The sequence below is a fragment of the Pipistrellus hanaki genome (genome assembly GCF_964339955.1).
Source record: "Pipistrellus hanaki genome assembly, chromosome: 8".
Classification (NCBI taxonomy): Eukaryota; Metazoa; Chordata; class Mammalia; order Chiroptera; family Vespertilionidae; genus Pipistrellus; species Pipistrellus hanaki.
Genome location: NC_140510.1, coordinates 79618743 through 79644878, shown reverse-complemented (window position 1 = coordinate 79644878; position 26136 = coordinate 79618743). Strand labels below are relative to the sequence as shown.

The following is a 26136-nucleotide window of genomic DNA, read 5'->3' as shown; positions in this document are numbered from 1 at the left end:
AACATTAAGTGATTTAGAACTATAGTAAGATCAAGCCATTTCCCCCCTAAATGTGAAAAGTAAATGTGTCCCTATTTAGAATTTTTGTCTTGGAACATGAAACTCTTTTATCTGTAAACCTGTCGTGGGTCTTAAGAGATTTCTGCACATGGAACAACGTAATACTGGCTGTGAGCTAGATTAAGAGCATAGCCACCATGCAATAATTGCAAAAAAACCCCATCTACCCTTGGATAATCCAAAGGAAAGCAAACTGGTGGACAAATTTCTGCTACTTACAAAAATAGCATATATATGATAAAACATGGCATTATGTTTAAATTCTCCTCTAATTATTTGAATTGGAGGCAAAGACTATACTTAGATAAAATATGCTCAGATTCTCATGACTGTCTTATATGTAAGAAATGAGTATCAGCAGCTAATTTAGGTCACAACCAGTTTAGGTCCTGAGAATGAGGCAGCATGGGGGAGGAAGCTCATAAAAAGCTTCTCCTGCACATATACGAATAAAATAAAACTGCAGGTCAGGCCATTATATGAGATAAGGAGGTTCGGGGTCAGTTGTGACCTAAGTGAATTATTGCTAATAGGGCAGTCTTAATCTCTCAATGGTACTACTGAAAGGAATAATGACCTTCTCCAAGTTGGAGAATGCTTTTATATCAGACCAAAAGAAAATGGCTAATGAATCTATATAATTAAACACAACTATATTCAACAATTAGTATATGTGTATACATATATATACTTATGTATATATATTTATATACATAAGTATATATATATGTGTGTGTGTGTATGCTCTTATATATATAATTAATAAATATGACTCTTTCTTAGTCTCAAATTAGCTACTGTTTGTTTATTAATACATACACATTAATTAACCTGAAAGAACAGAAGTAAGAATAGTACATTGGTTATTCTTACCAGTATGCTTTAAAAAAAAAAAACACACAACAAAACAAAACATGTTTTGATTAATTTCAAAGAGAGGAAGAGAGGAAGGGAGAGGGAGAAATAGAAACATTAATGATGAAAGTAAATCATTGATCAGCTACCTGCTACATGACCCCTACTGGGGACCCAGCCTGAAACCCAGGCATGTGCTCTGCCCAGGAATTGAACCGGCAACCTTTTGGTGGTGCGCAGGACAACATTCAACCAACAGGGCCACTCCTATACTAAGAAGTATAAGAATGCCCAGCCACCATGGTGCTTCAGTCTTGGTGGCTGGGCATTCTTAAGCTTCTTAGTATGAGAATCTAGCCTTGCACACTGAGGACACCAAGGACAGAAAAGACACCTGTTACCCACACGAACTCACACCATACTGATAATTAAAGTCCTTTTCTCTATTTCTCTGGCCACTTAGGTTATTTTAAGAAAGTATTTTATCTCCTTTGTATGGATAAAAAACGTAGGTAATAAGTAAGTTATCAGACTTTATGCTATTTAGGGAATAAATGGGTATCTAGTTTGAGAGCTACTGTTAACAAGAAGTTATTTGGCAAGAAGGTAAATCTTGCTGTTATTTCCATTCCATTTGATATTTTTCATTAAATCATAGAAAGAAAACTAAAAAAGTTTATTAAAGTATTTTTAAATTATTTTTATTTAGCATCCAGTTTGAGAGAGACGGGGAGGGGGAAGGAGAGAGAGAGAGAAGGAGAGAGAGGGAGAGAGAAGGAGAGAGAGAGAGAGAGAGAGAGAGAGAGAGAGAGAGAGAGAGAGAGAGGTTGTGCTCCCTAGAGAGGAAACCAGCTTAAGACTTGATGGGCTTCCCTTATACGTCTGCTTTTTATTTTTAACCATCACGGCCTCTTTGCTGACCAACCTATTCTTGCGAGCTATGGCAGGGGGAGGGAGCAGGAGCAGAGGAGCTGGGTGAAAGTTGGTGACACTCCGTACCAAAATTCCAAGTTGAAATAGAACCCCTCAGTACCTTCTTAGGCATGGCGTGAAAAAAAAAAAAAAAAAAAAAAAAAAAAAGATTTACAACTTCAGCAGAATCATAATTCCACGAAGAAAATAGTACCAGTCAATCAACTTTACTATCACCCAAGGATCTGAAACAGGCTTTGGCATATGTCTTTCTCTTTTATAGATGGAGGTGGGGAGAAAAGAAAAAAAAAAAGCAAGAGGAGTTTAAAAAAATATGATGAAGCCCTGACCCCTTTCAACTCCATTTATAGACTGAGCAGAAATGCCACCCCCCTGGACTGGCGAGCTGTCCAATCCAGCCTGTGCGGGGCTGAGAGGCACTGAGTGAAATATATATGCGGGCCCTCCGACCGTTAATCCTCTGGGGCCACCTTCAAGACGCTGGGCCGGGCATCCGCCGCTCCGCCACTCCTCTTCCAAGAATCATTTGACAGGTTCTGTTGGAGGTGCTCCTTCTCTCTCTCTCTCTCCTTTTGTAAAAAAAAAAAAAAACCCGTGCTTTTCAACAAAATGGCACCAAAGAAGGACGTGAAGAAGCCCGCCGCGGCCGCTCCTGCCCCGGCCCCTGCCCCGGCCCCTGCACCTGCCCCACCCAAAGAGGAGAAGATTGACCTCTCTGCCATTAAGGTAACCACACGGGTGAATGGTTTGGTCACTGAAACATCTTCCCACAGCAGGGAACTCTAGAAACTTGCAAAAGGTAGATTTTTTTCTTCATCGAGACCAATGTCGTTATTAGGTGAACTGGTAGGTGTGGAGAGGAGAGAATCCTGATGAAAAAATAAATGAGCTCCAACATGTAATTTCAATAAGATTGCCATGAGCATGGAAATTGCCTGTGGGACCTGTGTTTTCTCTATGGTTTTGCTCTCTACTTTCCTTTTTTCCCTCCCTAAGTTGTTCAAGTGCAATTTATGGGTAATTTATATAAGAGTAAAGGTGCTTTACAAATATTTAAGCCAATGCTTGGTTTAATTTTTTAATAAAATCTCTGTAGAAACTAGGTCCCTTGTTTGAAAGCTGTATCAGAAAGAACGCTTGAGTCCCTCCAGTGACTTCCAAAAATGTTAAGACAGCTGGAGACCCAGTTGTCCCGGATGTCCTTATTTGACGGCAGCTTTATTTCATCTGAAAGAAGGGAAGATTTTTGCAATTCCAGCTCATTTCCCCTTCAGCTTTGCCTGATAAAACTGGATACAACACTAAATGAGATCGCAGTGCAGACAATTATGTACTCAAGTGTTTCAGTGACTAACTGTCATCTTGTTTATTTATACACGGGATTTAATTCAGAATGCGTGTGCTGTTTCTAAACGAAACTAACACAAAAAAATACTGTAAAACTTGGTTGTGTGGCTTTTCGTTTGTGTCTTTGAGGTCTTGCATCCTTGAACTAAGGAGAATGTGATTCATTTTTGTGTCAACACTTGCCTGTGATCACAGTTCTTGAATAGCAAAAGGTGAGCTGCTTTTAGAAAAATGATGCAATGCTTGAGGCTGTTACCTCTCGGTGATGTAACCCATCAAATGTGCCCCTTCTCCTCAGCCCCTTCTCCGAGATTGGTCCAAAGGACAGTTTTAAGGTCTACATCCTCAGAACCCTGCCTTATATGGAAAACGCATGGGCGAAAGTGTCTATGCGTGCTCTTTTCCCTTAAGTCAAAAGTTCAGGACACAGTAAATCTGAATTTTGCTAACTTGACACTTTACTTACAATGGCAATGCTAACCTACAGATAAACACTTCATTGACTATTTTTCTATAATTGCATATTTTAAAAATATTCTTAACATAAATATCTACTTAGGTCATCTTTAGACATATGTGCTGAAGTTAAATAAATACATTCATAATTCTTATAACGTTCCTGTTAAACATTAAATTTTATGTTTCCAAGGAGGAGTAGATTATCATCAATATTTTATCTTGAGTTTAGAGATAACTGAAGTCAAATTTTCATAGAATCTAATAATGGTGGTTAGGAACTTGTTTTGTTGTTGTTAGGAACTATTATTTTTAATAAATATCTACTTAGGAAGAGAAATGCATGTCAGACCTCCTAATAAATATATTTCCGCCATGAGGACTGCCTGCATACAGTTCATTAAGAGGAAACCAAATGTTTCACCCGCACAACCTAGTTAATGTAGCTGTATAGATGAACGCTGACTACATTGCACAGTAAGCGTGATTCCAGCCTCGCCAGTAACTCTGGCTGTCTCTATCCTCTGGTTCTGTGCTCTATCCTAACATTAAAGATAAAAATTAATGTCAAAGCAATTCCTCTTTATATTTATTGTGATTTATAAGACAATACCCTCTCTTTGTATCAGGGACTACAGGCATCTGGAAAGGGGAAAATGTACCCTTATCTTAAGAAGAAAAAGAAGTAGCTCCCTAATGAAAACAGGCATTAATGTTCTTCCCTGAGAAATGGTGCAAGAATAAGTAAATAAATAAAAGTTTAGCTTGGCAGGTAAGGGGATTTCCAAGACAAGACAAAACATCACTCTTTCAATCAAGAGATTAAATAGATTCCTTGTTTATAGTCAGAAGAAAATTGGATTATCTTTTCCTCTCTAGGTTGAATTAAAGCTGGTATGAGCTAGTGCAACTAAGCAAAAGAAGGAAATACTCCTCGGAGTCTCTATAAAGATGGGGTCTCTTCCATCTTCATTACTTCCCTGCAGAACAAGAGATGTGATAGGCCCCAGTAAGGGACACAAACCCAAAAAGAAGTTAAGTAAGTCTAGAAGAAGTAGGAAGAAATTAACTTTCATCTTTAATTCAGAGAGCCAATTATTTTGTACATAATATATTTTTATTGATTTCAGAGAGGAAGGGAAAGGGAGAGATAAAAACATCAATGATGGGAGAGAATCATTGATTGGTTGCCTCCTGCATAACCCACACTGGGGATTAAGCCCTAACTGGAATCAAACCATGACCTTCTGGTTCATAGGTTGACACTCAACCACTGAGCCATGCCAGCCAATCCAGAGAGCCAATTCTTGATAGAAAAAGAAAATAGGAGTGAAATGAATATATTTTTGTGAAGGAATTTCAATACCTTCAATAACTTTCATTTATCAATATGAAATGAGTACATATTTATAGGTATGATAACATGGCCTAAGAATGTAATGTAACTTGAGGACTTTATAAACTTAATTTCATCCAAGTAGGTAACAAGGCTAATTAAAATGCACATTAAAACATTTCATATTATGATGCTTTTAATCACTTAATGATATTCCTAGTTATATTACCTCATATGCTTTAAACTTTCTTCAAGCAGAGAAAATGAACTTTAAAGAAATTAATAGAGCTATTCTATGTGTTCATTAACTTTCTGAAAACTTAATAAAAAAACTAAATTGGATTTTAAACTTTCATATATCATAAGATTTAGAAATTTATCTGTCCTTTAGTCTTTGAATAATGCTAAAGTTTAAGCGTAACGATCTTTGTGTAATATTATAATCATGGTATTATTGAATTCCTCAACATTATTCCCAGCCAATATCTGTGTTTCACATAACATACCATGTTTAACAGCCATTTATTTGACTCACCATAAACTCTGAACAATCTTGTAAATTAATTAGTTTTATCAATTTCTTAACTGTGGTGTTTGTTTTTTTTTAATGTGCTTTTAAATATTATTTCCACTCTAGCCAGTTTGGCTCAGTGGACAGAGTGTCAGCCTACGGACCAAAGGGCCCAGGTTCAATTCCGGCCAAGGGCACATAGCTAGGTTGCAGGCTTCTCCCTGGCCAGGCCCCTGTTCAGGGAGCATGCAGGAAGCAACCAATCAATGTGTTTCTCTCACATTGATATTTTCTCTGTCTTTCTCTTTATTCCAGTCTCTAAAAATCAATGGAAAAATATTATTGGGTGAGGATTTTTTTTTTAATTTCCTCCTGATTTGTGGGTTATTTGTTTAGAACAGTTTCTTCAATTGTTCTGACATAAAATCTTTGATATCTGAGGAAATGCTTATAGGATGTCTTATCTCCATGGATTGTCTATGGGTATCCTATTTCAAAAACACATTTTCTGCTGATATTTGAACATTGAAGTTATGAGCTCTTTGCTTTCACAGAGATGATACTTCCAACAGCACTGCCCTAACTAAAGAACACTGCCTGACAGAACCTCAAGTGTAGGAATTAAAACCTACCCTGAATAGTACAGTTGTAGGTGCAAACACAAGAATTAACACCCGATGCCCCAATTACAACCAAGTGAAATAACAAAAGTAGATAAGTTATGAAATTACCATGCTACTAGATTTTTAAAGCTCTTCAATGTGTACATGAATAGTTTGCATGCTGCATGCTATAGCTTATATGTCAGGATTGCTGTGAAGTGATGGGACTAAGAATCATGTCTCTCATTGTGGCTTACATTTTAATTCTCATTGTATTCACCACTCAATCGGGTCATCTCTGACTGGATTGCAGGCAATATGACAAAAAGTGGTAAAGGTACAAAATGCATTGACAGAAACTCATTCAGTAACAAGCCTCTCAGCAACAATTGACCATGTGCTTGGGAAAACTTACACTTCCAATTTAATGGGTAAGGTAGAAATATAGCATTCCTAATAAATACATCTATTTACTTATGGATATTCAGTGGAGGCAAATATATGTATACATTGTGACACCTAACTTATTCTGGTCAGGGATTGTTAGTGTTAATCTATAAATTGTTTTTCTCACACCTAACCAGGCTAATACAAACCCAGCCCCACTTAGGAGAATTGCTGGGGAAATCAGATAAGGTCATGGCCGTGAAAGGTTTTGAAAAACTATAAAGTTCTTTATAATAGAACAACCACATTCCTTGTGAATTTACTCTGTGCCCTGTCATCTTATTGAATCCTCAAAACATTGCACTGAGATTGTTTTAGCCTCGTTTTGCAAGAAAAAAACCGAAACGTCTAAAAAAGGTGTTATATCCACGATCAGATAACTAGTGATGATGGAGCTCGGAGTAACCTCACAGGCCAATCCAGAGTCCACTGTGTTAAGCATATCACAACCTACCTCCTGCTTACAAAGCGTGAGTTGCTGTTGGTAAGAATGTGTAAAGGAGACTATTTTCCTCTCCAGCATGCAGGGTAATATAAGTGGCTCTTACATTACCCTGCACAGCCCTGTGTCACCACAAGAGGGAGGGACAAGCACACCTCAAAGCAAGTTCATGCCTTAACCTTGGCCCTTCACTACCGTTCTATTCTCCCTATTCTCCGCAGCTTTCCTCTCTTCTCCGCCCTCTGTGGCTGGTGGGTTGTGTTCTCTTTTACACTTGGAAGGGGGAATATTGGGAACGAATGCAGACTCCTAGCTACTGTGCTACAGCTTCCAATAAAAAGCTGGAAACATACCATGTATATATTTTTTCAATGTTGTTATGGAAGTAGCTTGGTAATTGCCAGGGGTGGGGGTGGAAGTGGAAGGAAAGAGTGAAGTGGTCGGAGGATACAAACTTCAGGGTATAAGAGAAGAATTTCTGGGGATCCACATACAGCCCGGTGACTAGAGCTAATGATGCTGCGTTGTGTACCTGAAAGCTGCTAAGACACTAAATCTTAAAAGTTCTCACTTAAATAAAAGATACCTATGTGAGTGATGGACGTCTTCATTGATCTTATTGTGGTAATTATTTCACAGTATCAAAGTCATCACATATCAGATCATCACGTGTACACCTTAAACTTACACAATGTTATATGTCAGCGATTTTCAACCTCTTTCCTCTCATGGCACATAAACTAATTACTAACATTTTGTGGCACAATAAGAAAAATTTTTTTTGCTGATCTGAAAAAAAGTAGATATAATTTTGATTCATTCACACTGGACGGCTATCATTGTGTCGGCTGTTGTCATTTTTCATTTGACAATCTAAGGGAAAAGCAGTCAGTGCCCCTGACTCAATAGTCAAGTGCTGCACATATTAAAACATTCTGCAGAACCCTGGTTGAAAATCACTGTTATATGTCACTTATATCCCAATAAAGCTGAAAAAAAAATTAAGTTATACCAAATTATTTTTAAATATTGCTAAATGTAGTGAGGCTGATTACATTTTTTAAATGAGTATGTTTTTAATTTCACATATGCATATGTTAAATCTGACCTCCAAATTTTGCCATCACGCTAATCTTCTGAGAATGGTATGGGATTTCTATTTACAAGTAAACAACATGGTTTGAACTGTAAATCCCAACCATACATTAACTGGGGTTATTTATAAAAATATAATGCCACATGTATAATAATAAAATCTTAACCAGTTTGAGGAAGAGAACACATATGGTCAAGTTCTAGTTAGAAGGAAAGTGTGGGGGGAACATATATAAGTTGCCTTTAAGTTTTCACTATATAATTATAAGAGTTTGCCTGTTTTTACTCTGGTTTTTCAATAATATGAGTTAATTTTTAATAGTACTATATAATGTTGATCAATTGTAATATTAATCCATTTGGGATTTGAATATAACTTCAGGAGCAAATCAGAAACTATTTAAGACTATCTCTGAGTGTCCGCATCAAGTTTCCACTTTCAAAAAAAAGAGAACAGGTGGAAAGAAGTGGAAAAATTTTAAAGGGCATCGGTATCTCTCTGTAATACTATATGTTGAATTACAAACAACTGGCTGATGTCTCTGTGAAGTGAAGTGCGGTCTGGAAAGGAATAGATGTATTCACCAATTAATGGCCAGTAGCACTTTCAATGTTAAAGAGAACGAAATCTTTGCAAGTCCAGAAGATCATGAAGTGACAGCGCCAAATTTAACCTCTCGACATTTTAGGGCTGCAACTGCACCAACCCCTGGCACGTTGTCTTTAGAAGTCAGTCCATAATTACCGGCATTCAGCACCATCTGACTCATGGAAACTGCGGGAAGGATTATATTTAGTCTGCTGAGACTGCACTTTCTTCCGCGTCTTTTCATACTGAAATACTTTTTGTATGAAAAGAAGGTCTTTTAGAGTTTGCTTTTACAAGCAAGACTCTATCCTTTGTTTATCACCCAACTCAGAATTTGGAGGGCAAAATTATAATATGCAGATAGGAAGGGCTTCAATGACACTAGTTAAAATTTAAATTATATGGATGATAAATCCTTGCTATTCTAGTCATAAATTAATAATGGTGAGCTGAAGCCAGAGAAGAAACTTCTCCCTAAAGAGAAGATCACTTCCTAATCAACTTTTTATACTTATTTCTACTGTGGTGAATGAGGTTCTTTTAATCAATCAAGTGCCCAAATACACTATCTCCTGTTTATAAAACTTCTGACTCAACTGAACACAGTGTATGAAATTATATTTTGCTTAAATCCTCTTTAACTAAACTACTTCAAAATAGTATTAATAATTGAATTTTTAGACACCCTACCCTTTTCCACTAGAAAAAGGGAGTTGAAGTATATTCTATTAACAAAAAGAAGGGACACTGTAGTACCCTAGAAATCATTAAGTATAATAATTTATATTTGAGGAAGTTATAATAAGAGAGGTTATTTAATCCAAAGACACATGATTTGTTATAAGAACCAGAAAAAAATTTTGAATGGTTTAATCCCTATCTAGTTTTCTTTCCACTATATCAAAAGATCTGAAACCTCTAAAATGGTAATGTCAATATTGATGTATACCTATTGTCACAAAAGGAATTTTTTCTCCAGATAAGTAGGAAAAAGCAGATACTTATATATATATATATATATATATATATATATATATATATATATATATATATATATAAAAGCTTAAACAACTGTTTTGACTAGTCGACCGAAAAACCAGTTGACCAAACGCTATGATGCACACTGACCACCAGGGCGCAGACGCTCAATAAAGGAGATGCCTCCTGCTGGTCAGTGTGCTCCCACAGCCAACCTCCCACAGCCGGCCAACCTCCTGTGGTCCCTCCCCGCTGCCAGCCAGCCCTGATCAGCCCCGATCAGCCTCAATCGGGACAGGGTGAGACGGCCCATATGGGACCCAATTGTCGGCCAGGCCAAGGGACCCCCATCCATGCACGTATTTGTGCACTGGACCTCTAGTTTCTTATGAAACATGCAACAAATTTTCCTGACGTTCATATTTTAAAAATCAAAGGAGGGAAAACCAAAAAGACAACTTGGATTTTTAACAAATTACATGTGAACAAAAACAACTAGAAAAATTTCAACCCACAAGAAATTTTAGATTTATTTATCAATCATTAACCATACAAAAGCTGATGAGAAATCTGAAATGTAGACTTGGGTCACCTTTTATTATATTTTATTTTTTAAATATATTTTATTGATTTTTCACAGAGAGGAAGAGAGAGGGGTAGAGAGTTAGAAACATTGATGAGAGAGAAACATCGATTATCTGCCTCCTGCACCCCCTCCCCCCACAGGGGATGTGCCTGCAACCAAAGTACATGCCCTTGACCAGAATTGAACCCAGGACCCCCCACCCCTTCCAACCCCCCCAGTCCACAGGCCAACGCTCTATCCACTGAGCCAAACCGATTCTGGCTTGGGTCACATTTTAAATGTTTTGTTAAAATTTACATAGGTCTCTATTAATCTTTGTAGGTCTGAATTGTGTTACTTCAATAATTTAGCCTTTGCTCTAATGTGCTTGAATTTAGTTGACTAGTCTAAGCATCTTTGCAGAGAATTAATCATTTCTTTATCTGTTCAGCTCAATTATCCAACATAGCCATCTATTATTCTCTCTCTGTTAGACATTCTGGGCCAGTACTATATTCTCATTTTTCTTGATTTTACCTTTTTATGCCATTAGTAGAGGCTCATTGCATGATGATTCATGCAATAGGCCTTCCTTCCCCTGCCAGCACTGGTTTTCTTCTGGCACCCAGGACCCGGGCCTTCACTCTGGCCGCAGTGGGGAAGCCAAACTTCCTCAGTCTTCTATATTTAATCTTTGCTCTGGCCGGAGCCCTCAGTCTCTGCTCCATGCTTGTGTATGCAAATTAACCCACCATCTTCATTGGTCAATTTTCATACTTACTCCTGATTGGCTGGTGGGCATCACAGCAATGTGGTCAATTTGCATCTTTCTCTTTTATTAGTGTAGATTATAGTCAGCAACCTAAGTATATCCTTTGTTGAGGTAAAAACAATGCAACAAAAAATATTCATTTCCTTTAAATTGAGTTATTCTGAAATTCAAAGCTCAAAGTTTTAAAATAAGACTTATACTGGTATTTTATGATGATTCCTAGTAACTCTGTGAGTTTGGCCTGAAAAATTAATAAAGTTTTCCTTAGGATTTGCATACATCCAGATTGTTGTCTCTCTGCAAGGCATTAAATCAGAGGACCTATAGCGATGTTTCCTTGATTGAAAGCTGGCCCTGGTAGATTGACTGTTTTACTTAGCCTCATCAGTGATCAGTCCCACATGCCTTGCAGTGATGATGAAGTTGTTTAAAGACCGTGGTGTGTGTTCCTTGCTAGGGCATTTTCCCTCAGTATCAACAACACACATCTTCCAAATCACCTTTTACTATAGCTCTTCTTGTTTTACTTCATCTTTTTTTTTTTTTTTAGCAGTTTTTAAGAATATTTTAATTAAATTTATTGGGGTGACATTGGTTAACACTACCAAATCATAACATACATCAATTCCAGAGCCTGTTTGATTAAATGTCCTTTACATTTTTCCTTTAAATGTCTTCTATATATGAGAGACTATCTTTTTTAATCAGATAACCAAACCTCATGATTACTTTTAGAAAAATGCTTCTCAAAGTGAGAAAAGACCTATCAATATTGCAACAAAAATCATATTTAGTACCAGTACCTTGTACACTACTACCTGCCTAAATCCAAAGCCAAACAGTATATAACTCACAAAAATGTGGGATGTTGTTTTACTATTGGTCTAATACAACCTTTTTTTCAACCTTTTTTGGGCAAAGGCACACTTGTTTCATGAAAAAAATCACGAGGCACACCACCATTAGAAAATGTTAAAAAATTTAACTCTGTGCCTATATTGACTATATATAAAGTAATTCTCTTGAATAGGAATCAAATAAACACAAAGAAAGTATTTTATAATTACTTTATTATGAAATATTAAGTAAACAAAATAGTGAAAAATTATAAAATTCTTGTCTTGTCTGCACCTACGGCACACCAGGCAACATCTCGGTTGAAAAACGCTGCTCTATGTGATATAGTTCAGAGAAAAAATAGAGTTAAATAGTTTGGCAACCTCTTAATTGTAATAATATTAAATCTATACATGATATCCAAGTGGTAAGAAATAGTTTTTTCATAACATAAACATAACTTTTAAAATGACTTCCCAGTATATTCAACAGATTTTATACAAATTGACCATATTCCATATGTACTCAAAGATATACATCTCTACTAAAAAAAAAAGAAAAGAAACAAAGAAAATGATCATTATGTAGGGCAATTTTGATGAGTTTATTTGTATTATTTATATTTATCAGCTCTACTAAAAATATATGCTAGCTCTCAATATTACTCATAAGCAATTCAAATCTAATAACATAATGCATATAATTACAAGACTAAAAAAAAACAGAAAGAAACATAGTTTTTCTCTAAAGCTTTTAATTTTTGCATCAAAATCATGAAACTTCAACTTATACAATTATCAATTGTCCCTCCCTTCTATTTTCCCCTAATGATTCAAAGTGTTTAAATATTTTTATTAACTCTCTCAAAGTATCAATCTACTTATGAAGATACTTTACCTGGGTACTAATATTGTTTAAATTATATTTTCAGTCCCATTTTGGAACTTAAGACCCTCTGAGATTTTTTTTTTCACTATTGGTAGACTTTGAACAAAAAATAATACACATTTTAAGTGCTGATTTCTTTCTAAATGCTAAGGGAAAGCTGCAAATACACATTTGTCTAGCAGGGGGAGACTTTATGCTTTCTGTGACCATTTCTTTAAAAGTCATATGGAAACAGTACTGACATTAGGATTTCCAACATTCTTATGCCTGTGAGGTGCTTTAAATAAGTAGAAAACTGGTAGACATGTGTGAACATTAGTGGACATATTAAGACCGATCTTTCCCTGTACCATGTTGCACAGTACCATTCGTGGAAGAGAGTGCCCTCTCTGTTCAGAGAAGCTACCAGGAGAACCCTTTACCAGCCACTCCCTGGGATACCTTTCAAATTCTAACGTACAGCTTTGCCTCCCACAGCCTCTGTTCTGGGTTCTTTTGTTTCTCAGTCTATAGACTGAGCCATCAAATGTTTGACATAACAGAAACAGAATCAGCATGTTCTACTAGGAACTTACATAAAATTTTTAAATCTCAACTAGAAGGAGAGAAAAAGAATGCAAAAACAGTCTATCAACAGATAACAGTGATTACTAGAGAAAAGGGGGAATGGGGAGGTTGGAGGAGATGAAGGGGATTTATAAATATATGGTGACTGCAGGAGACTAGACTTTAGGTGGTGAGCACACAATGCAATATACAGATGGTGTACTATGGAATTGTACACTTGAACTCATATAATGTTTATTTTTCAATGTCACCACCATAAAGTTAATGTCTTGTTTTATTTTTTATTACATTAATTGGGGTGGCAATGGTCGACATGAACATACAGGTGTCAGGTGTGGGTTTCTATGTTACAAGATCTGTGTACTGCACCACGTGCCCACCACCCTCAGTCAAATCTCCTCCTGTCACCTCATCTTAGAGTCCTCTTCTTCCCCCCTGGCAGCCACCACACTGCTGTTTGTGCTCAGAGTTTCAGTCTTACATCCCACATATGAGTGAAATCATATCTTTCTTAGCTTTTTCTGAATGACTTATGTTTTGTTTTGTTTTGTTTTGTTTTGTTTTGTTTTGTTTTAAAAAGAACCAGGAATAAAGCTTACACACACACACACACACACAGAGAGAGAGAGAGAGAGAGAGAGAGAGAGAGAGAGAGAGAGAAAGTCTAACAGCTTTCCTGCCTAGAAATACTTCAGAAATTAAAAATAAAAAAAATTGACTGGTAAGCCACCATAAAGATAACAGGGAAGGAGGAAAATACCCAATCCTAAGGGTATTAAAGGAGAATGGTGAAAAACAGTGATCAAAGCCATTCCTGGTTTAGATAAGCTTTATACTCCTGAGAACACAGGCTGCAAAAAAAATTGATTAATTACAGATTTTCAAGAATTGGCCAGATCACCACTTGGGTGAACCCTAAGAAACTCCCAGAATGTGTGATGCCTTCCAGGTCCTCTGACCTTTTCCACGAGGGGTTGCCAACTGAAACCCCAAACCAGTCCTATCCAATACGTTCCATTAATACCAAGACTTGCCCACTTGGAGTCTGCAAAGTCTAAAATTCACTGAGAGCAGGGTCAGGCCAGGCCCCTAGGGAAACCCGAGCCTCCTCTGCCCCTAAGCAAATCAGCTTCTTAAAGGAAGACACTCCAGAGAGCATCTCAGAGACAAAGACCATAAAAGTACAGGCCTTCGGGCTCACTATGGCTGCCTACTATGGTTTCTGGGTTCCTAAAAATAGCCCTCAGGGTTCGGATCCCTTTCCTTCTTTGCCTTGAGAAAGCTAGAGAACTCTCCAAAGGGAGTGGCTGCCTCTCTCCCAGAGACCCGAATAGAACTCTGAGGTCACCGCCTCCCAGCAATAAAAGGCAGCCTCTGCCAGGGCGGCCCCACTCAGGGACTGCAGCCGCCCTCAGAGACTCCTCATCTCCCATCTCCCATCTCCGCCGCTGTTGTGCAGCCCAGCAGCTCCAGCATGGTGGGTCCTACCAGAAAAGTAGTTGGCATTTGCAGGAGGAAAGAGATGGGGGCTATAGTCTTACTGAGGAAAAAGGGCAGACGTAGAACAGAATTGGGGAGATAGCTTATTCCATAGGAGACTTTAGAATCTGCTTTGGGTTTTGGGTGAGGGGAGGGCGTGAGGATAGAAGAGGTCATCTGAGCTATTATGCCAGCTGGGAAAATAAGACTTAGTCCCCAAAAGTAGTCGTTTATGATTCATCAACGTTTGCTATATCACATAAGGTTTATTATATCTAAATTTAGAAAGAAAAATGACTCTGCAACTATAGGAAAATATTACACCTTAAAAAACAACCGAATGATGTCAATTTCTAAAGCCGAGTAATCTACTTCCGATGCATTAAGTAAAAATGTGGTGGTTAAACAGAGGAAGGCTTGTAATGATTCAAGGCAGTGCATCTGTACTTCCTAAAAACAGTGTACCTGTATTAGACAAATCTTCAATACACGCCAGGTTATTATCTTATTCTAGGAAGTATTTGGCTTGGCCTCTGTTAAACCACTGATTCGTTGAAGAGAGATGTTCCCTAACTATCTTTTGCAATAGCTTTTTCTCTATCCTAGACTCCAACATATCCTAAGGCAACCTTCTTATACTATGAAACCTACATGGCTCTCTAAAAAATCTCAGGACAGACAGCACTCGATTCTGTCAATGCATTTGAAAGAGTACTAGCTGTTTTATTCTTTCTCCCTCTCGCCACCACAGTCCTTCAGTGCTGACCAGATTGCTGGTAAGTGAATTGAGCTTTTCTACTTCAGATGTAGGCAGAACACTGCCTACTTTCGGAAATATCACTTATCTCTAAGGCATGAGACTACCCGGCTCAACCTGTGAGTGTCCAAGCTATGCCTGAATTCTGGAAAGTAGGCTGACTTTGGGAGCTTACTTGAAAGATGACTCAGGGAATTAGCTTGGATACACTGGAAAGTCAGGACATGTTGGTTGGTTAAAATATTCTTTGTGGTTAATTTCTTCCTAACAGATCGAGTTCTCTCAGGAACAGCAGGATGGTAAGTTTAAAAGATATTGCTGTTGACATGCACACACTCAGAAAGATGGATTTGGAAAGCCAGCTCCCTCTGGATGATATTAGCTCTTCCCTAATGGCCCCCTGCTGGTGCTGCCACTCTATATATAAATGCTCTCAGTCACTCTCTAACTCCTCTCAGCACCCCAAGCACCCCCTCCTTAGAATTAGCGATCAGAGGTTTAAGCAAACAATAGATAAACACTACAAAATAGGCCCTGATTTCTAAATACCGATATATAGATGTACCCCAAAAATATGTCGATTTTGGATGGCTAATTTGTTAATCAAATACTTAAAGAAAGATTTTGCAAGTCTGAATTGCTCAATTTGGAAAATAAAATAATTATTATAAAACTGCCAATTACCAAATCTTTATAATCTCAATGGGCACTATAATGCATTGAGAGAAATAATGGGTCAAGTAGATATAGGATAAAAGTAAATTCACAGACAAAGAGGGAAGAGTATTTGTCATAAACTGTGTGTGTGTGTGTGTTGGGGGGGGTGGGGGGAGAGAAACAGTAAGACAGGTTCCCGGGGAGTAACCTAAGAATGAATGACAGGATCAAAATATGGTATTAGTTTAAATTCATTAGAATATCTTTTATAAAAACAGTTACTAAAAAACTTAAGCTCTTACGATTCAAGAGAATCCAAATACTTTTCCTGACACTCCCATTTTTTTTCTCCTTTCAGTCTTGGAATCCAAGAGTTCTGTGCCCTATAAGATCTTATTTTTTTACTAGAAGTGTACTGAGGCATGTTTTATGGAGTGATTGTCCCATATTCAAAGAAAGTGAGATAGAAATACATCTATAGAAGAGAAGGGAAGAAAAAATTAGGTGTATGATATATAACTTAGAATATTGGTCATAATAAGTCTCTATATTAGATATGTTATGGTATATAATATGTAATTATAAATAAAGGTGATTAATAAGGACCTATTCAAAGACTCAGTTCTCCACCTCAAGAATTCCACAGTTTCCTGTGTTTTAGTGTCTGGACTATCTCATGTTCAAACATCAGTGAAGGAAAAAGAGGATATTTGCTGTAGTAGCAGTAGTACAGACACTCGTATCCACATCATGGTTAATGGCCTTGTGTAGAACAATTGGATAACTTCATGACTCAGAACTCAATATCCTATAAAATTATACTACAAAGGACTGGTTTTTTTAATTCAAAATAGTTGGCACTTCTACTATAATTTGTTTGATTTTCTGATTCATTTTTAACTAGTAATACTGCAACATTTTCAGCTAACTTCATCCCAGTCCTCTTAAATGTCTACTTTACAGGGTCATTTTGAAAGCCAAACTATGGTAGGACCAAACAATAGAAAACTTTAAAACCCTTACAGGGACAGAAGGGAAATTTAAACTATTAAACTATCACTATGAAAACTATCATTTCATATATGAAACATGTTTTAGATACAGAGTTTGGTAAATATTGGTGTGGTGGACTGTTTTTTTCTCTGTGTCAGGAAAACAAATGTTTCTTAGTAGCATTTTTAAATGAAATGGAAATCCTATTTGTTCAAAAAAGAAGGAAGACTTCCTTTGATTATCCCTTGTTTAATGATTAAATAGTTTTGCTCAAGGCTACTCTATTTGAATGTTTCATAAATTTGGAGGAAAGAAGAAATAACAAATAGAAAATCACAGCATCCTATAGGTCTAAGTCCTCCTATGCTGTCCAGTAGAGTTGTCGCTGGCCATATGTGGATATTTAAATTTAAACTGTAAATAGTTAAAAAATAAATACATTTAAAAATCCATTTCCACAGTTGTAGTAGTTGCCTTCTAGTGCTCAAGAATTGCAGGTAACTAGTAGCTACAATTTGGGGCAGCCCAGATATAGGACATTTCAATCATCCCAGAAAGTTCTAGAGCATTATTGTTCTACACAAGGGGCTGGCCAATATTTTCTCTGAAAGAATAAAAGAGTGAATATGTTAAGCCTCATTGGCAAATGCAATCTCTGTAAAAAGAACCCAGATCTGTGGCTGATGAAAACAGCCACAGACAATACGTACACAAAAACCAGTAGCTGTATTCCAACTTTGTTTACAAAAACAGGTGGCCAGCCCCTAGGCAGGAGTTTGCTAACCCATGTTCTAGACTCTTCAAGAGAAAAACGTAAGCTTTGGAATTCTGGGGCAGGAAGAACAATATCTTTCTGGCCTTTAAATCAACAGAAGGTTTAATGTCAGGAAGATTCTATTACAGCCCATAAAATTCCTATTTCTATATCAAGTATCTAACCAGGGTAATAGTGAGCCCGCTGAGCAATTTGTGCATGAAAGCCTGGAGCCAGTAACAGGAATAGTTCAGTTTCGTGTGTCCCTTAGAAAGATGAAACAATATTTGACTTAATGACCCCGCAGAGCCTGGAGCATATTTTCAGATTAGGAAAATGACCTTTTATAGTCAGATTGCAGAAAATATGAGGGGAAAGTTTTAGCAAAGAAGGGAAACATGATCACAGTAGTTGACAGTGAGAATGCCTGGTTCAATCTTAGATTAGTGGGTGGAGGAACAGTAAAATAGGGTATTTTGCTGAGTAACCTATCCAGAAGGTATCTTTTGATCCCGAACAACTAAAGGCCTAAAAGAAGACTGCTTTCACCTCTTTCACTCACAAATGCTTTTTGAATGTTGTTAGTATTAACTCCAACAAGTTGCCATGAGTACTTTTGGGTTCCCTGGGGAATTCATTTAGTTAAATTTAGAAGGTTCTATTAAAATGTCTTTACTGGCCCCTAATCCAGAGTAGTACCTCTTTCTGTCCTTTTGGTGTACATGCCTTAATTCTTTTTTAATGTAATTCTGAAAGGCAAAGCCACTCTATTAAAGGAGAATGACAAAACTTAGGAAACAAGGAATATAGTGGTCATGCTTTAAAAAAATCACTTTAAGAATGTGTACTTATTCACACACACACACCACACACGTACAAGTAAAATGAAAATCTGAATGAAAGTGGTGGTATCTATCAATGTGAATACCCTGATTTCAACAGTATACAATGATTTTGCAAAATGTTACTATTGGGGGAAACTAGGCAGAGTATTTATGACATCTGTACTTTTTCTCTAAAGTGCATGTGAATTTGCCATTATCTCCATAAAATTTTCATTAGGAAATATGTACTTAAAGCTAACATAGCAACATGTTGTCATATGTATGACCTGAAAAAAATAGATTATCATAGCAACAGACCCAAGCACATATTCCTCCTTCTGAATAATTTATACTAGGAGCCTATTACCGTCACACATTGACATGGTTAAATGATCACTTATAGAATTTTGAGATTTGTCTCACCTTTCTAGATTTTTTTCCTAAAAAAATGAAGTTATTCCTGAAGAAAACTAGTTAAGGGGAGTATGTAGGAAATTTGTAACTCAAGAGGAGGTTTTTTCCATGTAATTTGAGAAGTTTGGGTTGACCTCATAAACACAACCCCATTTGAAAATTTGTTTTTCTTGAAATGTTATTAATGTTAATTATATGAGAGGTTATATAAGGAATTCTTAAAGACTCAGAATTCCCTAACCCATTCCTGCTTCCCACACAGATGAAGAAAATATGAACAAATATGACTAGAGGATCCAATTTCCATATCTGATTAATAATAACATATGACTTGAAATTGGAAATGCTGCTTTAAAATAGGGCTTGTCCGTGACTATCTGAACTAGGAAAAGGGAGAATCTAGCAATCACAATGTCAGTGGTTGGAAATACTTGTAAAATAGTTTGAACTGGATCTTTGATGAAATTAGGGTTAACTTATAGGTCTGAGGTAGAAGAAAAAAAAAAGAAAGAAAAAAAGCCCGCTAATGCTTCTTGTTTCTTACAGATTTCAAGGAGGCGTTTCTCCTGTTTGACAGGACAGGTGACAGCAAAATCACCTTAAGCCAAGTTGGTGATGTCCTCCGGGCACTGGGCACAAACCCCACCAATGCAGAGGTCAAGAAGGTCCTGGGAAATCCCACCAATGAAGGTACATCCCATGTTTCCCCAATAAGTTGAGAAATGTGTGTGTGTGTGTGTGTGTGTGTGTGTGTGTTTTTCAGAGTAAGAGAGATTTATTAAGAAATAAGTTTCACAGAATAGGACTTAATTGGCTTTTGATGGTAAGTGTGCCACTTGGCTAGAGTCAGTTTTTTCCCTCATAAAGTAAGTTAACCTCCCTTTGAGAATTTGCAAGCTTGATAAAATTTCATGCTAATGCAAGGAAATAATATTTAATGCTAACATCATTATCATCATCTTATCTTAATGCTCATAATTTAAAGGTTAATGAAATGAAATAAAACCCAAGTCTACACATTTTTTCAAACCTTCAAAGGCAAAATTACATTTTGACAAAGATGTTAAATATGACTAAAACATAATGCACTTTGCAAATAACTCCAAGCAAATTATAATAGCACATCCTGAGAGGATATCTGCTCTGATAAAAGCCAGAGAAATGAAATCAATGTTTTCAGGAGACAGAAAATACCTGCTGGCTTGGCCCAATGGCCTGTCTTTTGACACCCTGCTGCTGTAAGACTCTTAAAGGAAACTCAGCTATCTTAATTAATAAAAACAGGATGAATCTTATCAGAGTAATTTTTTTTTTTTTTTTTTTTTTTTTTTTTACAAAAAGACCTGAAAATCTAAGCCAGACCTGCATTCAGTTGCCCAAGTTAAATCACGGGACCAAAGTCAATGACATACATGAGTAGCAAAATTGCAGAACTTATTTGCTCAGGACAGAAATCCAGGCTTCAGTCTAGAACAAGAAAAAAAATGAATCCAAAGGTTCGTGGCAAAATATTATAGAATATTGGGAAACAGCACATGAACAACAGCAAGACCAAACTGACATCTTTTCAAGCAGACATGTGGGCTGTTCATCTTTGCCATAGAAAAAAAAAAAAAAGAAAACAACTAATTTCTTTTTTTCTTTGATAATTAAAATGACAATTTTCTTGTGTCGCAAAAGAAAAAAACAAACCAACACTTACTTCTAGAAAACCTAACTCTAAATCAGTCTGCTAGAATATTCATCAGAGTTCATTTTCTTTGGAGGAAAATTTTCAGGTAAATCACGCAAAAATATTAAATTAAATCTGGCCAGTGTGGCTCAGTGGTTGAGCATTGACCTACAAACCAGGAAGTCTCAATTCGATTCCTGGTCAAAGCATATGCTTGGGTTGTAGGCTCGGTCCCCAGTGGCGTGAGGAGGTAGCCGATCAGTGATTCTCTCTCATCGATGTTTTATCTCTCTTCCTCTCCCTTCCTCTCTAAAATCAATAAAAATATATTTTAAAAATATTAAATTGACAATACTAGAAAAATAGCAGCTAACCTTAAGTACTCAGCTGTCCCAGGTACTGTAACAAACTTGGCCTGTGTCATCTTATTTAATTCTCATTCTAACACTATGCAGTATCTCTATTTTAGAGATGAAGACGCTGAGACACAAATTGGTTAATCAGCTTGCCCGTAATCACATAGCTGTAAACAGTGGATTGGAGAGAAAAGTTCAAGGACTAGGGCTCCACAGCTCAGGCTATTAACTATTACCAAATTTTTCTCACCAGCAACTTATCAATTGAAATTTACACTGTATGAAGATTTTTCAGGTCATCTAGAATAAACTTTCAAGTTCAATTTGAAACTCAGAGATGGCATTTTCTGTTTGCTAACAACTCCCCGAATTGCAATTTCTTCCAGAGATGAATGTCAAGAAAATTGAGTTTGAACAGTTTCTTCCCATGATGCAAGCTATTTCTAACAACAAGGAGCAGGGCACTTACGAAGACTTCGTTGAAGGTCTGCGTGTCTTTGACAAGGAAGGCAATGGCACAGTCATGGGTGCTGAACTCCGTCACGTTCTCGCCACACTGGGTACGGAAATTTGTTTTAGCGGAATTAGCAGAACAGACTATAGAAGAAGGAGTATGTCTTGGGGGAATCATGTTAAAACCAAGGTAGATACAGAGGGAAAATGTAAGAGAGAAGTCAAAAGTTAACAACCATTTCAATTGACTACAGTGTCAATGAAGTGAATTTGGGAAAAATGGTAACTTAAATTACTGGTAATGAATAGTAAAACACTGTAGTTCTCATAGGATAGAGTTTGGATATTTGTGTACAATGTGAACTTAATTCATTCACTCAAAAACTTTTATTGACAACCTACTAAGTGGGAGAGGATTAGGAAGGGCTTGGTTCCTATCCTCCAAGAGCTTAGTCATAGTTCCAGGAGTTCCAAAATAATCACTTATGGTGGGAATTTTGAAAATATTCTCTGCCCTCCTTTCTGAACAAAGAGTTTTGCTTCATCAGGTGAAAAGATGAGAGAGGAAGAAGTAGAAACGCTGTTGCAAGGTCAAGAAGACTCCAATGGATGCATCAACTATGAAGGTACAATCTCATGTGCTCTGGTAGTTACTGCAGTAGGAAGCCCTATTGCAGGAATCTTCCTGCAAGAGGCATCTAGCTCTTATATAAAACCCAGAAGGCACTTCAAATTTTGATAAATTCAACCACATAATGTTTTTTTAATTTATATGGAAAAAGCCACCAGAAGCAGTTAAAAGACAAACAGCAGACAATATTTTCCTAATAAAAAGTTATAAATTTATAAAGGGACCACAGCCTAATAAAAAAATTAATAGATACATGAACAGACATTTCATAGAAAAGGAACGTATATATACAAATACAGTATAATATGCTAAACTTCATTAATAACATGAGACATGCAGATAGATACTACAATAAAATACCATTTTTAAATAAGCTGATTTCTGAAGATTAAAAGTTTGACCAAACTTTGGGGTGAGAAGAATGTGTGGACAAAGCTGATCTTATGCATTCCTGCTGGGAATGTAAATCATTTAAATCCTTGTGTGGTGAAGGGGTACTAGCAGTTCTAACAATGTACTTAAAGGAATGTGGACATTCTTGCAGTCAAGTGCAATGAATGATACATAGTTATTGGTATACTAGAGACCTGGTGCACAAAATTTGTGCAGGAGGGTGTAGTGGGGGAGTTGTCCCTCACCCCAGCCTGCACCCTCTCCAATCGGACATCCCTCTCACAATCCAAGACTGCTGGCTCCCAACCACTCACCTGCCTGGCTACCTGATTGCCCCTAACTACTTCTGCCTGCCAGTCTGATCACCCCCTAACCACTCCCCTGCCAGGCTGATCGATGCCTAACTGCTCCCCTTCTGGCCCAATTGCACATACCTGCCCTCCCCTGCTGGCCTGGTTACCTCTAACTTCCCTTCCCTGCTGGCCTGGTCACCTCTAACTGCTCTCCCCTGCTGATCCAATTGCTCCTAACTGCCCTCCCCTGTGGCCTGGTCCCCCTCAACTGTCCTCCTCTGCTGGCCTGATTACCCACAAATCCCCTGCCAGCCATCTTGTGGTGGCCATCTTGTGTCCACATGGCAGCAGCCATCTTTGACCACATGGGGGTGGCCATCTTGTGTATTGCAGTGATGATCAATTTGCATGTTTCCTCTTTATTAGATAGGATATTTGAACAATTTAATGTTCATTAATGTAGGATGGATTAAATAGATTCTGGTACATCTACCCAATGAAATATCCTATAGCCCTAAAAAATAATGACATTCTTATTTACGTTTATTGTAATGTCTCCAATATACTGGGTATATTACTAAGTGAGAAAAATAAGTGCAAAAAAAATTTGCAGAGTATGCCATCATTCCTGTAAAAAAAAATTTTAAACATATATTTGGCCCTTCCTGTTTTGGCTCAGTGAATAGAGCATTGGCTTATGGACTGAAAAGTCCCAGGTTTGATGTCAGTCAAGGGCAAATGCCCTAGTTTCAGACTCGGTCCACATTGGAGCGTGCAAGAGGCAGCCAATCAATGATTCTTTCTCATCACTGATGTTTCTATCTCTGTCTCCCTCTCTCTTCCTCTCTGGAATCAATAAAAATGTATATTTTAAAAAGAGGCATATATTTGTATTCTCTTATATGCATTTAATAGCTCTATGAACTTGGCTATAAAGGAGAAACTAAATATCTGGGAGACAGGGTGAGAAACTTTCGTTGTTGTTGTTGTTATAAACTCTTCTATACTTTAAAGAAGAAATATTTTATCATGTGAATCTGCCCCTTACTCAAAAATTAAATTTATAAAATCAGGGGAAAGGCCATAAATCCAGTAATATGTATAACAGGCTGTACAGAGCATAAAAGATAAGCTTCAGTATTATAGCTAAGATTAATTAGGATTGAAGTAACTTTTAAAACCTCTTTTTTATTAAATTTGACTAACTCTAAATTGTCTGTATTGTGCCTACAGCTTTTGTCAAGCATATCATGTCTATCTAAATGGAGCTCTCAAGGTATATATATATTTCCTCTTTACTATTAAGACTTTCTTGATTTTTTTTTCCTTAACTGCTTCACTTTATAGTCTGTCCATATAACTAGTATTATTCTTAAAAGTTATTTATATGACCAGAAAACTTCAACTTCCTGAAACAGGTTATGTAGGAATAGATCATTTTATATAAGTTTATAAGCAAAAATTTCAGAAGTTTAATAGCTAAATCCTATCTTTGTACTTATGAGTATACAATGAAGAGTCAACAACCCAGAGTAGTTAATTAATTTAGTTGGAACATGACACTAATAAAAGTATGGGCCTAAGTTTGCTGAATAACATGCAGTTTTTAACAATTGCCACTCCAGAAAACCATGCTATCGCAGTCAAAGTTAAGCACTTGCAACCAGGTTCTTCCCACAAGGAAATGTTGGCTCGTTTGTGCTTTTTCTTCTTTGCACTTCACATTAAAATAAAAATCTAGCCAAAACCGGTTTGACTCAGTGGATAGAGCGTCGGTCTGCGGACTGAAGGGTCCCGGGTTCGATTCCGGTCAAGGGCATGTACATTGGTTGCAGGCACATCCCCAGTAGGGGGTGTGCAAGAGGCAGCTGGTCAATGTTTCTCTCTCATCAACGTTTCTAGCTCTCTCTCTCCCTCCCTTCCTCTCTGTAAAAATATCAATAAAATATTTTTTAAAATAATAAATAAATAAATAAAAATCTAACTCATTTCCCCTTTTCTTTACAGATCAAGCATTGTTTAGGAAGACTGGCTGGAAACTTATTCATAACACCATGTCCAGATCTGTTTACCATCACCAGAAAAACAAAACAATGTAGACCATTCTAGACTGAGGACTTCCTGAATTTTTTTATATCGACACTTCTCTCTGAATTGCATTCATGTAACACGAACCAAGTGTCTCCTGCTCTAGACAAGGATAAAACACTGACAATCTCAAACCCAAGCACCACTCTTTATTTTCTGCCTTGGGTTCATCATCATCCTTAAATTAAAAGAGCAATAAATAATTTTGTTCAGTCTGGAATATTCAACTTGCTTTGTGCTTTATCTTCTTAGATAAAATAATTTTTAAAACCTCAATTCTGTTGTTAATGCATAGAATATTGATGAATTAAAAGAACAAATCCGTATAGTCTATATAGAAAATAACAGAATGAATAGTAGTGATAATCACATATTATTGAAAAAGTGAAATAAAGTCCTAGTTGGTTTAGCTCAGTGAATAGAGGGCTGGCCTGTGGACTCAAGGGTCCTGGATTCAATTCTGGTCAAGGGCACATGCCCTGGTCGTGGGCTCGATCCCCAGTAGGGGGCATGCAGGAGGCAGCCAATCAATGATTCTCATCATTGATGGTTCTCTCTCTACCTCTCCCTTCCTCTCTGAAATCAATATATATATATATATATATATATATATATATATATATATATATATATATATAATTTTTTTTTCCCCACTCAAGAAAGAGTGAAATGGAGAACTGAAGAAATTCAGAGGATCAGAGATGTTTTAATATAAACTACCCAGGCAAATCAAGATGAAAGCAGGCTTTCTCGGTTGCATGTAAATCATTGTATTCATGGTTTGAACTATTTCACTTCTAGTGATAATCTGGCCTATTAGAAAATTCTAATAAGCCCTAATCCTTCTCACTGAATGTCTTCAAGGATACTATTTAAAGTGACCTTTCAGCTGTCACCGGAAAAACCTCTCTGGGATGAGATTGTTATTCAGGAACATATCTACTAATATTCTGTCTCCCGCTATGTTCCCCTCTCTTTCACATGCCTGTGTCCCCAAAGCTTGGTTCAATCTCTAATACATGTCTTAAATGGTTAAATAATTCATAGAAAAATTCAAAGTGTAAAGTTACTTTATCATAACATAATGCTTAT

At 37.0% G+C, this 26136-nt stretch overlaps 1 protein-coding gene across 2 annotated transcripts; it reads left to right on the top strand.

The window, feature by feature from the left end:
- Positions 1–2024: 2024 nt before the first annotated feature.
- MYL1 (myosin light chain 1) lies at positions 2025–25264 on the top strand. 2 transcript variants are annotated; one of them, XM_084892169.1, is made up of 7 exons: positions 2025–2574; positions 15788–15815; positions 19705–19848; positions 21573–21746; positions 22188–22265; positions 24190–24232; positions 24964–25264. In XM_084892169.1, the coding sequence occupies exons 1-6, from the start codon at positions 2458–2460 to the stop codon at positions 24216–24218; spliced, it is 570 nt and encodes a 189-aa protein (XP_084748295.1). In that variant the 5' UTR covers positions 2025–2457; the 3' UTR covers positions 24219–24232; positions 24964–25264. The 2 variants fall into 2 exon arrangements, with proteins under 2 accessions (XP_084748295.1, XP_084748296.1); XM_084892170.1 differs by lacking the exons at positions 2025–2574; positions 15788–15815 and adding exons at positions 14443–14757; positions 15511–15535.
- The last annotated feature ends 872 nt before the right edge of the window (positions 25265–26136 follow it).